This window comes from Argopecten irradians, chromosome 7, assembly GCF_041381155.1.
Source record: "Argopecten irradians isolate NY chromosome 7, Ai_NY, whole genome shotgun sequence".
Lineage (NCBI taxonomy): Eukaryota > Metazoa > Mollusca > Bivalvia > Pectinida > Pectinidae > Argopecten > Argopecten irradians.
The window spans coordinates 22,651,885-22,667,206 of NC_091140.1; the positions used below are offsets into that span (position 1 = coordinate 22,651,885).

Sequence of the window (15,322 nt, forward strand, 5' to 3'; positions counted from 1 at the left end):
TACCTTTAAAACTAAACAATGGATGAACATTTATTTTCAAAAATGAGTATAAAAGACAAAATTGCAAAAAAAAAAAAAAAAAATTCTGGCAAAATAAAACAACTATTATTATATATATATATATATATATATAGAGTAATTGTATATCAGATACACATCAACAGCATGAACACTATCTGTATCTATTATTGTATGTATGATACTTGTTGTACCTCATACCTGTAATGTTGATCTTAATTAACATTATCACCTGTGTATGCACCCAGTATTACGCTTTTTGCTTAGGATCCACCTGCTTCAACACCACATGTTTGATACGTTGTGAATGCCGTTAAATTTCAGTCTGTTACATTGCCTTGTAAGGGATATCATCTTAAATATTTCTAATTAACATGGTTTTAATTGATATGTAAAATGAACAAACACAATTCTGTTCTCTCATCAATATATTGATATTACCTTTATCATGAAATGTTGTGATATATTACATTTTAACTATTATGTATTGAACATGATGTTAAGGGTTACCATTCACCAATATTGTTACCATTTAATTAAAAAAACATTTCAATATCTTCATATTATATCTCAATTGATAATTTGTTTTTCAAAGAAATTCTTTTATAGAAATAGGTTCAATATGATCATAATCCAATTCTGTTAATCCACAGATCGGCGACGACTGAGTTCTCGTAAACGTAGCCAGATGTTGAACAGATCGTTTGGGAAGGGCATGTCCAGCGGTTTTCCCAGTAATGGTTGTCTTGACCTCGGATCTAAGCCTACGACACCCACTTTTGGAAATGGAAGTACGATTCCGGACACTATAGTGGAGGAAAGTGTTGGGGACACAAATAGTTCCCCAGGGGAGAGACTCCTAGGGGTGGGGTCAATTTCCCCCTCCCCCAGTACCTCAAACCTCATTGACTTTTCCCCTGAGGCATCGGGGCAGAGTGGGTCTGTTTTACAACGTAAGCAGAAGGCTTCACTACATTTACAGGCTCTGCGTACTGACGAAGGACTCGGAGAATCAATCGACCTCAACTCAGAACACAGTAACTATAGCCCCAAGTTGAGCGAGAGGTTAGAGATGGAGGCTCAGCGTCCATCTAAACATGAGCGCAGTTCAGGGCCATATCTCGATCCTGACTTTGCCATGTTATCTAACTATAGTCCTGGGGAAGGTCATACGGACAGGTCCGGGAAGCGCGTCACGTTCTTATGATTATGGCTACAATAATATGTTGTTAATTTTAAATATTTTATTGATCATTACAAGTCCTTAATGTTTTTCTATAAACAATCATTCAGAGACTGTTGTGTTCCACAAGTATACTCAATGAATCAAGAGTTTTTATCAGCCAGGAGGCAGGAGGCGCCTGTAATTTAATATAATATGTTGCAGCATCCACCATCATTCTTTTTGCCAATCATGCAGTTTGATGTTTGGTCTAATAAAAGTTTACATGGGTTTGTCATTTGGACAGGTATATCTAAACCAGCCAGAAAATTTTAGCTGCAGGTATCCTTGTCCACCTTGCAGATTCATGTTGCATTATATTTGAAACATTTTCATAGCGCCATCATTATACAGGGTGTTATAATTGTGTCAAAATTTATTGCATCGATAATGGACATTGCATCTATTGATCATCATGTCATTTTCTAGCATGTGTGAGCCATGTAAAAGACAATTGTCTTTTCCCTAGCAAGTGCAGGATAAATTTTATTATATATAATAAGTAATAGTTTATGGTAACGGTATTTTTTATTTCTGATCGATCAACAGTCAAAATTATTTTCAGGTTGTGTCAGTGTTGATATACTGACCAGGGGAACTGCGTTTCCTGAAGCAGCGGGAAATAGTTGATTTGGTCAGTACTAATATTGAGACAACAGATTTTGATTGGTGATTGATCAGATGTGAAACCACTGTTATCTGATTACTGGTACACAAATTAACAAAAACAGGAACAAGCTTTGTTTGTAAATCAAAGTCTTTGGTCATTTTGGGTCCACTTATATAAACCATCTCAATGATAAGGAAACCCTAGGCAATGTATTGTCTATCAATTCAATTCAATTTATTTTATTCCATGGGCCTTATTGGAAATATAATGCTTAGGGGTACCTCAGTCCTATAAAAATGTTCTGAATTTGCATATTACAGAGTTATCTGCCCTTGCAGGAAGGTATAATGACATCCTGTGTTTGCAAGCTCTTCGTCATGTTTTCAGATGTTTGTACACAAAATAATGATGTCACATTTGATACATAGGTAGATAATATACAAAGACTTGTTTCTCTCATATCACACTATGTCATAAAGAGTTTGCCCATGGAAGATAGCAAGGATGTAAGATAAATCTATCTTACATGGCATTTCACGCGCGCGGATTAATTTGTGTTACATGGAGACAACTGTTGAAATATGCCATCTAGGCCTACCTGTTGCACAGGGGGCACATAAATGCTGTTAATGTATATTATATTTTGATCATGTGTCATTACCATGCATTGTATCCTTTTAGAATATGATGTACATGTATATCTACTAGGCATAATTATTAATGAATATGTTGCGTGCCCCTGTGCCTGTTGTGAACGTAATACCTGTAAACCCTACGGTTAGTCCAATAGTGACTGACTATCATGTCGAACATGAAAACCACATACAGTTCATGTACGGTAGCATACCATCTGAGCGAGAACAGTCCTCCGCTTCAATTCTAAGCAAGAATCATATTTAAATACACACAATCCTGTATCACAACAAAGGTCAGACATTTGTATCAAAATCTTGTTCGTTGGACCCCATATGAAAATCTGTTAAAAAATGTTGATATAACAAAACAAGCTCCAAAACCAAAACATCGTCTGATCATGGTGATCTAGAGCGACTCAGAGTAGCCTTGACTGCCAATATATGAATGGAATTCCGACGAAAGTCATGATATCACGTAAGACGCAGTGCTTTGACAAAGCAGTAAAATTTACCGCTACATTTCTTCAAAATGTCAACAATGTTGTAGTTAGAACTGAAATAAATGTTATACACAAAATCCATCTTTTCTTATTGATAGTTATTTGTTTTGGGTAATTGGCACTATATATTTCGCGGGTGTATGCATACATCTACAATGTGATTGGGTACAGGAAAAAAGTCAGTCAGATCACGAATTATTTTTCACAGAATTATACATTCACCAAGATAAAATACAGCATGATGATCTTATTTTGTCTGCAAACTTTCTGTTTGCCAAAATCAGGTATGCTCTATAAGAATATCCTATTGTTTTAGCATAAAATAATGTAATTAAAAATCTGAAAAAAATGAAGTAAAATGAAGGACTGGACGGTAATTTAACAAAAATTTGGTAATGATATCAGAGAAAAAGACACTTTCATTATGTATATATGGAGGATAGGAGATATTCCACCCTCTGGGTCACAAAATGTGGTAAACCCCCAGCAAACCTCGGGTTTTAACACATTTTATGACCCCTCAGGTTGAATACCTCTATCTTCCATGTACGAGTATACATATGAAATAGTCTTATAATATCACATGCCTCAAAGCTCTCTATAGATCTTTGGATTTTTTGAAGTCAAGGAGAATATTAATGGTCTATTGAAAAGAATTATTGGGTGTATAGTTCCTAATTTTTATTTGCTGTGATAAGTTTTCATCAATTTCTCAGAATCTTGATTCCATTCTGAAAGACAAATTGTAAACAAAATAAATTCACTATTACATGAACGTTTGTAAATGAGCAAGTTTAATTCCAAAGGCTATGGATATAAATTGTAGAAATCAGAGTAAATTACATTCTGCAGTAGTAATATTTTTGCTATATCCTTCTTTGAAAAAAAAACCAAATCAAAGTTAGTTAACATGTCTGTTTATATAGGAAATCAAATCACAAAGTACTCTTTTGGTAACATTAGCTCACCTGCTCCAAAGCGCCAGTGAGCTTATGCCATGGCACAGCGTCTGTCGTCTGTTAAATTTTCCTTTAAATTGTTACTTTAAGTCATAGAGTTCAGCATGGATTGTAACCAAATTTGGCCAAAAAAAATGCTCAGGCAAAGGGAAACTGAGCTTTTTTAATCTTAGTTCACATGGATATTTTTGTTCTCGGGACATTGTTATGTTTGAGAAGAATTGACCATGCAACAAAATACTGCAAACATACAGATTTTAGTGCTTATCATATTTTACCGCATTTCAGATTGGAAACTTTTTGCTAGAATATAAAACATGGTTGTGCTAATTACATTTTCAACATGTGATTGATAGAGCAATTATTGTAAATGTGCTATATATTTATCAATTTCGTGCTAAAATTTGATTTCACCAAAGTCACTATGTTTACAGTACTAAAGGATATATCATACTAGTTTGTGAACTTTTCCAATCTGAAGTTTTTCAGCTTCAATCGAAATTGAGATTTTTTACCCTCGAAAATAACCGCCTGCCTATATATTATGTAATTGTTTGTATTTATTAAGTGTACATATTTAAATGTATGTAACAGGACAGGTGCTGGTCCTTGATTCATCAGACATGTTTTATTTTCATTGTTCAAGTCTGATACAAATCAGCATAATATTGTTCACCATGCTCAATCCTAACCCCTTTATAATAAATCATAGTTCTACAGTCATTGTGTACATTGTTCATTTTGCTAGGAGGATTACAAATATGACAGTACAATGTTGCTTTTTATTTTCTACAAAATTTTATTTCAATAAAATTGAAATTTGATATTTACTTTCATTTTGTATATAGATCACATTATTACTTTGATTATGTTATGACTTTAACATGTTGCAGATCATTTACATTGTACTATATTGGTGTCATAATGATCAAAGATTATATCTGTCCATCCATCCAACAACTTTAACATTGAAAGATTTCTTAACAAACGTTTGTTCCTGATTTCATCTTCACTATTTCAACAGTCTAATGTAATTGTTCAGTGTTTAATTGATAATCATGAATTAGCCTGTATTATGTGAATGTATTTTTCTGTGACTTTTTCACCATTGAAAACATGGTAAGTGAATACAGTTTATCGTTATTCAATGTAGGCCGTGCAACTCAGCCTTTGTTAATCAACTTCATGATGTTATGCCAAATGAACTGTTTTATAGGAATTGTTCACCATTTTATCTGTTAGATAAATATGTTTACATTGTTGTGTTCTTCATATGTGATGAAAACTTATTAATTGATTAATTGATGTAATACAATCATGTGATCTTTGTTTTATTGTCATGTGACCGCATTGTAAATATCAAACCAAAATTTGAAGGTCATATAATGAATATATAAAGCAATCGACTATCATGTGACTAAATATTACTGTCATGTGACCAACATTTGACTCATGTGATTTTCCTGTCAATTTTGTTACTTTTGTTTAATTTCACTATAAATCACCAATGGTGACTGCCATGCAATGGACAGCCAATATATGATGCCTAACTTGTTGGTCCATTTGCCTAGTTGACCTGGCTCCAATTTTGTAAAACAAAAGTGCAGATTTATGTTTATGTAACACACATATGTATATGGAAAAAAACTGACTTACCATATTCCACCCAATAAGCACCCTATTCCTTTAAGTGCCCCTACCCCCTGTATGAAGCCTCAATTTTTACTTGCATTAAAAATTGACCCTAAATGACCTTAGTTGTCGATGGGTCGTAAAACTCCAAACTCAAAACAAACAAACTTACATTAACATAAACTGAGACTGAATCAATAAGAATCATGAAGATTTCTCTATTTTGGTTTCTTTTGTAAATTGAATTGACTTACAACAGACTTAAATAATTTTGTGAAATGTTAGTCCAAATTTGGTCCTATTAAGCGCCCCATCATATTTTTTTACACCCTGGGCCCTATTGGGTTGAATATATATAATAAGTCAGTTTTTGACTTCAGTTTGTTTTAAGAAGTATTGACCTGGAGATTCATCATTGGCAAAAGGTATCATAAGTGACAGTTCTGGGTATAGATTAGGACTAAGGAAGGATTTTGTCATGAGGGGTTGACAGTTAGTCATCTAAATTGTTTACTGACTATGGCGTCTTTTGAAATGGAAATTATCAGGTACTTTTGGTTTTATTGACATGTTTTGTTAAACAGATCTTTTAAAAAAACTCAAATTTAATCATGTTGAAATTTCTTTTTGATTATCATTATTCGGTGCAGTAAAGTAATATTCAAATGTTCATATTATTGCAATTATGCAATGATACAAACACAAAATAATACAATACAAACACAGTTTGTACAGATCACTGTATACACAGTTTTTACAGATCACTGTACACAGTTTGTACAGATCACTGTATACACAGTTTGTACAGATCACTGTATACACAGTTTGTACAGATCACTGTATACACAGTTTTTACAGATTACTGTATACACTGTTTGTACAGGTCACTGTATACACAGTTTGTACAGATCACTGTATACACAGTTTTAGACTGGCTACCAGTCTCTAGAATATTAAACAAATCACTAAAAATGGCTTGATTATTTTTGTCTCTACTACATGCCTGATTCTAAAGTTTTAAACTAGGGAGAGATAATCTAGTAAAGAACTCTGCTGAGAAAGTCTTATCAGCAACTTAGGGTCTGGTGGCCAGTCTAACACAGTTTGTACAGATCACTGTATACACAGTTTGTACAGATTACTGTATACACAGTTTGTACACATCACTGTATACACAGTTTGTACAGATCATTGTATACACAGTTTGTACTGATCACTGTATACACAGTTTGTACAGATTACTGTATACACAGTTTGTACACATCACTGATTACACAGTTTGTACAGATCACTGTATACACAGTTTGTACTTATCACTGTATACACAGTTTGTACAGATTACTGTATACACTGTATATCACTGTATACACAGTTTGTACTATCACTGATACACAGTTTGTACAGATTACTGTATACACAGTTTGTACACATCAGATTACACAGTTTGTACAGGTCACTGTATACACAGTTTGTACAGATCACTGTATACACAGTTTGTACGATCACTGTATACACAGTTTGTACTGATCACTCTATACACAGTTTGTACACATCACTGTATACACAGTTTGTAAAAAATGGTCTTTGTCATATTGGTCTGTCCATTGTTTGTACAAGTGACTACATCAACCGTTTGTACAGATAATTTTACTGTAACTACAGTTTGTAAAATCCTGGTATATACAGTTTGTAGAGATTGATGTGTCTACAGATAATTAAGATTGTTGTACATGGATTCCTCATCATTTCATGTAATAAACTCATGGTTGAATTTTACCTGTAGTTTGTTGTTTTGGTTATAGCCTATTAACCTTTTTTAAAAGTTCTATTCTATCCATGTAAGGTTCTGCTGCCTGGCGACAGATGTCATCAAGTACCCATTCTTGACAATAATATGCCTGTGCATTTGTATGATTACAAACAATTTTGGCAGAAAATAGTCTTTCCAATGATATGTTTGCATATTTACATTTTCACTACAGTCCCACTACCTATGTAGACTTACCAAGTGCAGTTGGCAGTCATATAGACAATGAACTTCAAGCACTTATTATGACGTCATTATCATTGTGATGTCAAAATTGTCGTGCCAGATGTCATCCCGGAAAAGCTGCTGTTCAAATGGCTGTTCCATCCATGACGAATGATTATTTCATTAAATATGCAAAATCCCTTGGGATTTCATTATAAAATTGTAACCAAATGAAAATATAAGCATTGAATGTCTTTCACTAATCAGTTGGCATTCATACCTTAAATGAATGCCAACTGAACAGAGGCAAATTCAACATGAAGCGCTAGCTAGAGAATACATGGTTAGTATCTTACAATACAAGGTTTATGTTGTGTATTTGTAATTATTGTATTCCGGATTTATAGTCCTTTCCGGTCTGAATACTAGTCACGCCTAAATTGTAACTCTCCTATGTGAAGGTAATAAAAATCAGTTATGCATTGAAAACGAAACAGACTCATGGTTGTCTCTGCCAGGCCGGTACACAACAAATTGGCGACGAGGACATTTGGAGAAATTCGATGTTACAATGTCGGGGAGAATCGGACGTATCGATCCATTCAACGAAGGTCTGGAAAGCTGGGATGCGTACAGCGAGAGACTAGGACAATACTTCATATGTAATGAAGTGAAGGCCGAGAAAAAAGTTCCCGCCCTTCTGAGCCTCGTGGGCGGAAGCACATATGCATTATTGCGAGGACTCACCGCACCGAAAAAGCCCTCGGAGGAAACATTCGACAGGTTAGTGGCCTTGTTAAAAGAACATTACAATCCAAAGCCCCTGGTAATCGCGGAAAGATTTAGATTCCACAAAAGGGAGCAGCGCGAGGGAGAAACAATACGAGAGTACATAGCAGAAATCAGAAAGTTGTCTGAATACTGTGAATTTGGAGCCACGCTGGCCGATGCGTTACGTGACAGACTAGTATGTGGTTTGAAAAATGAAAACATACAAAGAAAGCTTTTATCAGAGGCAGATCTCACATATGACAGAGCTGTGGAACTTTCGGTTGCCATGGAGACTGCTGCAAAGGATGCTATAGAGCTTCGAGGAAACACAGGTAACGTGAACAAGATTTACAAAGGTACAGACAGACCAAAGACCAGGAAAAACACGTTCAAGACTAACACAAACAGTTACTCAAACAACAGGAAATCATGTTATCGATGTACAGGAAATCATGATCAGAAAGACTGTAAACTTAGAAATGAAACATGTTACAAGTGTGGTAAACGTGGACACATTAAGAAAGCTTGTAGAAGTAAAGTGCAGAAGACACACTCATTAGAAACTGAACATGAAGGTGAGGATGAGTATGATGACTATATTGCTCACATTGAGTTGGTGAATGTAAACTCTACAAAAGCTGCTGGTCAAGATTCGATTTGGGTCATGCCGAAAATAAATGGACAAGAACTTAAGATGGAATTAGATACAGGTTCCAGTGTGTTTCAGTTATTACAGAGGATGTGTACAAGAAAAACCTAAATGGTAAGATGAAACACTTGTCAAATACAGACATACGGTTGAAAACATACTCCGGTGAACAGCTTAACACACTGGGAGTAGCAAAGGTCAAGGTCGACTACAATGGACAGACCAAAATGTTGGACCTGTATGTTGTCGCAGATGGAGGAAGACCTCTATTTGGACGCGAATGGCTGCGGTACATCACGCTAGACTGGCCGAACATCCACAGTATTTGTGCTGTAAAGAAAGATTCAAAGTCTGGGGTGCATGTACAACAGAAAATTGAGGAGATTATGTGTGCCCATTCCTCAGTATTCCAGGACGACTGGGGAACATTGAAAGACATTAAGGCCAGACTTAACATCAAACCAGGTTCTCATCCGAAATTCTGCAAAGCTAGGCCTGTGCCCTATGCCATTAAGCCAAAGGTTGACGAGGAATTAGATCGACTGGTAAATGTCGGGGTCCTGTCTAAGGTCAACTATAGCGAGTGGGGAACACACCAATTGTCCCTGTCATCAAACGTGATGGTTCAGTACGGCTATGTGGTGACTTCAAGGTGACACTAAATCCAGTATTAGAGGTTGATCAATACCCCTTCCCCGTACTGCTGACATTTTTGCTTCGCTAGCTGGTGGTCAAAGATTTTCAAAACTTGATCTACAACATGCATACCTTCAAATGGAGGTGGAGGAAGACTCCAGAGACTTGCTCACCATAAACACTGAGAAGGGTCTATATCGATTCAATCGACTCGTTTACGGGGTAGCCTCAGCCCCAGCAATTTGGCAGAGAGCCATGGATACAGTTCTCCAAGGATTAGAGGGAGTTCAATGCATTATTGACGATATGTTGATCACGGGAAAGACCGATGAAGAGCATCTCAAGAATTTAAAGGCAGTCTTGGAACGCTTAGACCAGTATAATTTGAGATTGCGAAAGGACAAATGTGAATTTTTCAAAACAAAAGTGTCGTTCTGTGGACATGAAATAGATGCAGAGGGTCTACACAAAGCTGACAGCAAGGTTGAGGCCGTACTACAGGCCCCTACGCCTACAGACGTCACACAATTACGGGCATTCCTAGGCTTAGTAAATTACTACGCGAGGTTTCTGCCAAACCTCTCGACCGTGCTCCATCCCCTACATCGACTTCTAGAGAAAAACCGGAAGTGGGAGTGGAATGGAGAATGCGCAAGAGCATTTGATGAGGTCAAACAGCTAGTCACATCACAAGAGGTGTTGACACATTATGATCATGCCAAACCAATAAGATTAGCATGTGATGCATCACCAGTAGGTCTGGGAGCTGTCCTATCACACGAAATGGAAAATGGAACGGAGCGTCCCATTGCGTATGCCTCAAGAACTCTAAATGCAGCTGAGAGGAATTATTCTCAGATTGATAAGGAGGCACTGGCATTAGTGTGGGGAGTCAAACACTTTTATAACTATGTTTTCGGACGCGAGTTCACCATGATCACAGATCATAAGCCGCTAGTGTCAATTTTCCATCCAGAGAAGGGCATTCCATCGACGACAGCAGCAAGGATGCAGAGATATGCATTATTCCTATCTGGGCTGACTTACAGAATAGAATATAAGTCTACAACAGCTCATGGTAATGCGGACAGTCTATCAAGGTTGCCTATGAAAGTAGTGAACACAGTAGTAACAGAGTGTGATGACGATGAAGCTATCAATGCTTTACATGTGAATCAGCTTGAGAAACTACCAGTAACACAGGCACAGATTCGAAGGGAGACAACTCATGATCCCCTTATGGCTACAGTATTACAGCACATTATGAATGGCTGGGATGAAGAAATATCAGATTCAAATCTGAAGGCATATTTTGTTAGGAAAACAGAGCTCATTGAACATCAGGGATGTCTGATGTGGGGAACTAGAGTAATAGTTCCCCCAAAACTACAAGCCAGAGTCCTTGAGGAGCTACACAGAGGTCACATTGGGGTCGTGAAAATGAAAGCGATGGCCCGTAGTTATATTTGGTGGCCTAACATAGACTATGACATAGAACAATTGTGTAAGGCTTGTGCAGGGTGTCAGAGCGTTAAAGTGGCACCACCTGCGGCTCCACTCCACCCATGGGAGTGGCCCACAAAACCATGGAAACGAATTCACCTAGACTTTGCTGGTCCTTTTCTGGACACAATGTTCTTGATAGTGGTTGATGCGTACTCAAAGTGGCCGGAAGTGGTACCTATGAGGACCACCACATCAGAGAAAACCATCGACGTTCTCCGTACCATATTTGCTAGAAATGGTATACCTACCGAAATTGTGAGCGACAATGGACCACAATTTGTATCGGAAAGTTTCAAGAATTTTGTCAAGTCAAATGGCATCAAACATATAACTTCTGCCCCATATCATCCAAGCACCAACGGACTGGCAGAAAGGTTTGTTCAATCCTTTAAGGCAGCAATGAAGGCTAGTAGGAAGGATAGTGGTTCAGGGGTCAAATAACAAAGAAACAATGGCCAATTTCCTGTTAGCATATAGGAACGCGCTGCCATTCTCAAGCAACAACGAATGAACCTCCTGCAAAGCTATTTGTAGGACGAAAACTACCATCAAGATTAGATTCCCTAATTCCAAACGTTAGGAGTCGTGTGGAAAGTCAACAGAGTCAAATGACTTTCAAACGAAATTCAACTCTGAGGACCTTTGAGCCAGGTCAAAATGTCACGACTCGTGACTATCGTCGGGGAAGCGAGGATAAGTGGGTTTCTGGTAAAATCCATGAACAGACAGGTCCTGTGTCGTACCGTGTGGAAGTCTCACCAGGAGTGTACTGGAGGCGACATGTGGATCAAATGAGGAACGCTCATGCTCACATTCCGCTGAATGTTAGTTTACCAGCACCTACCATACCATCCAGTGTTCAGAAATCGTCCGAACCGGAAGTGGTTCCTCCAAATAATTCTGACGGATCCATGGAAATTCGCGATGCAGTAATTACACCACCTTTGAAGCCATTACCAAGGTCTAAACCTACTATGACAGATTCGAACTTGGGTTCGCGATACCCCAGCCGGTCTACTCGGATGTGCCCACCAGTCAAGTACAAAGACTTTGTAAATAGTTAATTCTATGTGGACACACTGTGTTCAGGGCATAATAATCCCTGTGTGTACCACTGAACCACATAGGTTCATTTTCATTATATGATCAATGAGTTTATCATTTTGTTAAGGGTTTAATTTGTTATTCTCATCTTTTGTGTTGAACAATCGGTTATATACATGTTCTAGTCAAGAAAACAAAATAAGCCAAAGACAGTTTCAAATTTCTGACATTGAAAATTTTAATGATCATGAATATTAGGAATTGAGGACTATGTAATAATTGTCATACGTTCAGTATTTCACAATTTAGAGGGGAGGAGTGTTGTGTATTTGTAATTATTGTATTCCGGATTTATAGTCCTTTCCGGTCTGAATACTAGTCACGCCTAAATTGTAACTCTCCTATGTGAAGGTAATAAAAATCAGTTATGCATTGAAAACGAAACAGACTCATGGTTGTCTCTGCCAGGCCGGTACACAACAGTTTATTTTGGTGCAAGACTTAGGAAAGCTGAGATGACGAGGCTTTGCCGATTCGCAAGTCATCTCGACTTTCCGTGTCAAGCACCAAAATAAAACTTGTATTGTAAGATACTAACCGTGTATTCTGTTTATCCTGCAACTATTGTGACATTCAAAAGGCAGAAATTTGCCAGTTATTTACTTGGTTTCGCCCAAAGCGAGACGCATCTTTGATGCGGAGGAAAAGATTCATTCACTAAACCGAATGAGTGTGCACTTTTTTTTACTGTCGTGGGAAATATATAAGCGCATTCGCAAACAGTACTAGTTATTCTATTCAGTGTGAAATATTACTGAAACAACTATGAAAATACTCAAAAATCAAGGATTACCCATCAAAGAATTACTTTACTATACATGCCTTTACCCTGCCTATATTGTTACCGTGAGGGAAGAAAAAGACAACACCGCCATGCGAAATTTAATTTTAAGTTAAAAAGTTAAAAAACAGGAGCAAACAATTTAAAATATTTCTTCAGTTACAAAAGTAACTTACTTTACACCATTACCAACATTGAAAAGTTTGAGCTAATTTTACTTCAAGTTAAATATATATAAAAAAAAATAATTAAATGCATCCCGAAAAAATTTCGTAGCACTATATCCTATATGGAATGAAGCACAAGGATCTGAGAATTTGTTACAGATTATATAATCATGGACCCACCAGAGTGGCCCTAAGACCATTTTGAGACGTTTTAGAGGTCCTTTTTTAATCTATGACCTCTAAAACGTCTATAAATGGTTGGTGCGCCGTCCGCCGTGCGGTCCATGATTCACATTTTGAACTTCTTCTCAAGTTTGACCTGTGGGATTGAGCTGAAAACTGAAATGATCCTGATAGGGTCCCCCGACAAAGTGTGTTATTTTTCGGGTCTAATCCAAGATGGCCGCCACAGCCGCCATCTTGAAAAAACATTTTTAAAACTTTCTTCTCAAGGTCCGGTGCGATTTGGCTGAAACTTGCATGAAATCCTGACCATAACTGACAAAGTGTTGTTTGTTTTTTTCGATCCGAAAACCAAGATGTCATGGCGATCTTAATTTTGAACTTCTTCCAAAGATGGAAACTTGCATGAAATGATCCATGCCACAGCCGTCCCACAAACAAAGTGTTGTTATTTTTTCGGGTCGAATCCGAAATCCAAGATGGCCTGCCACAGCCGCGCATCTTGAAAACACATTTTAAACTTCTTCTCAAGTTCTACGCGTGCGATTGTAGGGCTGGAAACTTGCTTGAAATTATCCTGTCATGGTCCCGACAAAGTGTTGTTATTTTTCGGGTCGATCCGAAAATCCAAGATGGCCGCCACAGGCGCCATCTTGAAAAACACATTTTGAACTTCTTCTCCAAGTTACTACCGGTGCGATTTTGGCTGAAACTTTGCATGAAATGATCCTGACATTGGTTCCCCAGAACAAAGATGTTGGTTATGTTTTCGGGTCGATCCGAAAACTCCAAGATGGCGGCGCCACAGCCCGCCATCTTGAAAAACACATTTTAAAACTTCTTCTCTTCAAGTTCTACCGGTTGCGATTTTGGCTGAAACTTGCATGAAATATCCTGACATGGACCCTGACAAAGTGTTGTTATTATTCAGGGGACGATCCGAAATCCAAGATGGCGCCACAGGCGCCCATCTTTGGAACACATTTTGAACTTTCTCAAGTTCCTACCAGTGCGATTTCGCTGAACACTTGCATGAAATGATCCTGGACATGTAGTCCCGACATAAGTCCTTGTTATTTTTCGGGTCGATCCGAAATCCCATAGATGGCCGCAACAGCCGCAACTTGAAACACAGATTTTGAACTTCATTTCAAGTTCTACCAGAGCATTTTGGCTGAAACTTGCATGAAATATTATTGGTCCGCGACAGTGTTTAATCTGGAAATGATGGCCTGCCACAGTATCCATTTACATTTTACTTCTTCCTCTTTATAGTTCAAAGTAAAACAAATAATTTAGAAATCCAAGATGCAGCCGTCCAAGAAAACACATTTTGAACATTTAGGCTGATTAAATGAACCTGACATTGTCCAGACAAATATTTGTTCCATCTCCGCTTCAACCATTTAACCAGATTAAGTATCAACGAATGGCCCTTGGTGCCATGCAATTGAAAAGTTCATCCTGACAAATGACACCATATATAATAAAAAATATGATCCCTATTAGACATATATATTATAAAATTTACATTTTTTAAAGTTTCAAATAACATGCGAGTGAACATTTGGATTTTCCGCTTCAACCATTTAACATCAATGTCAATGTAATTTCCCTAAAAAAAATTTAAAAGATCAAAATAATCCCTATAAAAAATAAAAGATAACAAAATTTCAATGTTTTTCAATAGCTTTTTCAGTTTTACTTTCAATTATAAAGACATCTGAAAGATATAAAGTCAATTTTACTGCGCCGACTAAACATGGTGTCGGTAAACAAGACGCTCATTTATGTAGATATGTACAACACCAAGTCTAGCTAGTCGCCTGCATTTATTGGCTCATAATTCAGATCGGTGGAGGCATTATCATTAGACTGTAATGGGAGTCGCAATGGCAAAATAAATGTAACGTAGTATACACACGATTCAAAAAAACCCCCCCCCAAAACTGATTATTGTTCAACATGATATCAGAT

The 15,322-nt window shown here is 37.2% G+C and overlaps 2 protein-coding genes and 1 pseudogene across 3 annotated transcripts in view; all 3 read left to right on the forward strand.

The window, feature by feature from the left end:
- Window positions 1-3,066, forward strand: part of LOC138327873 (transient receptor potential-gamma protein-like) — a 110,302-nt gene extending 107,236 nt beyond the window's left edge. For both annotated transcript variants that reach the window (XM_069274313.1, XM_069274312.1), the window contains exon 12: window positions 672-3,066. In XM_069274313.1, the coding sequence (XP_069130414.1) occupies window positions 672-1,225 (554 nt within the window). In that variant the 3' untranslated portion in view covers window positions 1,226-3,066. The remainder of the gene's footprint in view (window positions 1-671) is intronic.
- On the forward strand, window positions 2,339-7,352 carry LOC138327088 (uncharacterized; annotated as a pseudogene).
- Window positions 7,353-8,119: 767 nt separating this feature from the next.
- Window positions 8,120-9,079, forward strand: LOC138327089 (uncharacterized). Its single transcript, XM_069273074.1, has one exon. It carries the CDS (start codon window positions 8,120-8,122, stop codon window positions 9,077-9,079), a length of 960 nt encoding a protein of 319 aa, XP_069129175.1.
- Window positions 9,080-15,322: the final 6,243 nt, after the last annotated feature.

Coding starts and splice junctions, on each gene's coding strand:
- LOC138327089 (XM_069273074.1), top strand. CDS start 8,120: ATGTCGGGGAGAATCGGACGTATCGATCCATTCAACGAAGGTCTGGAA.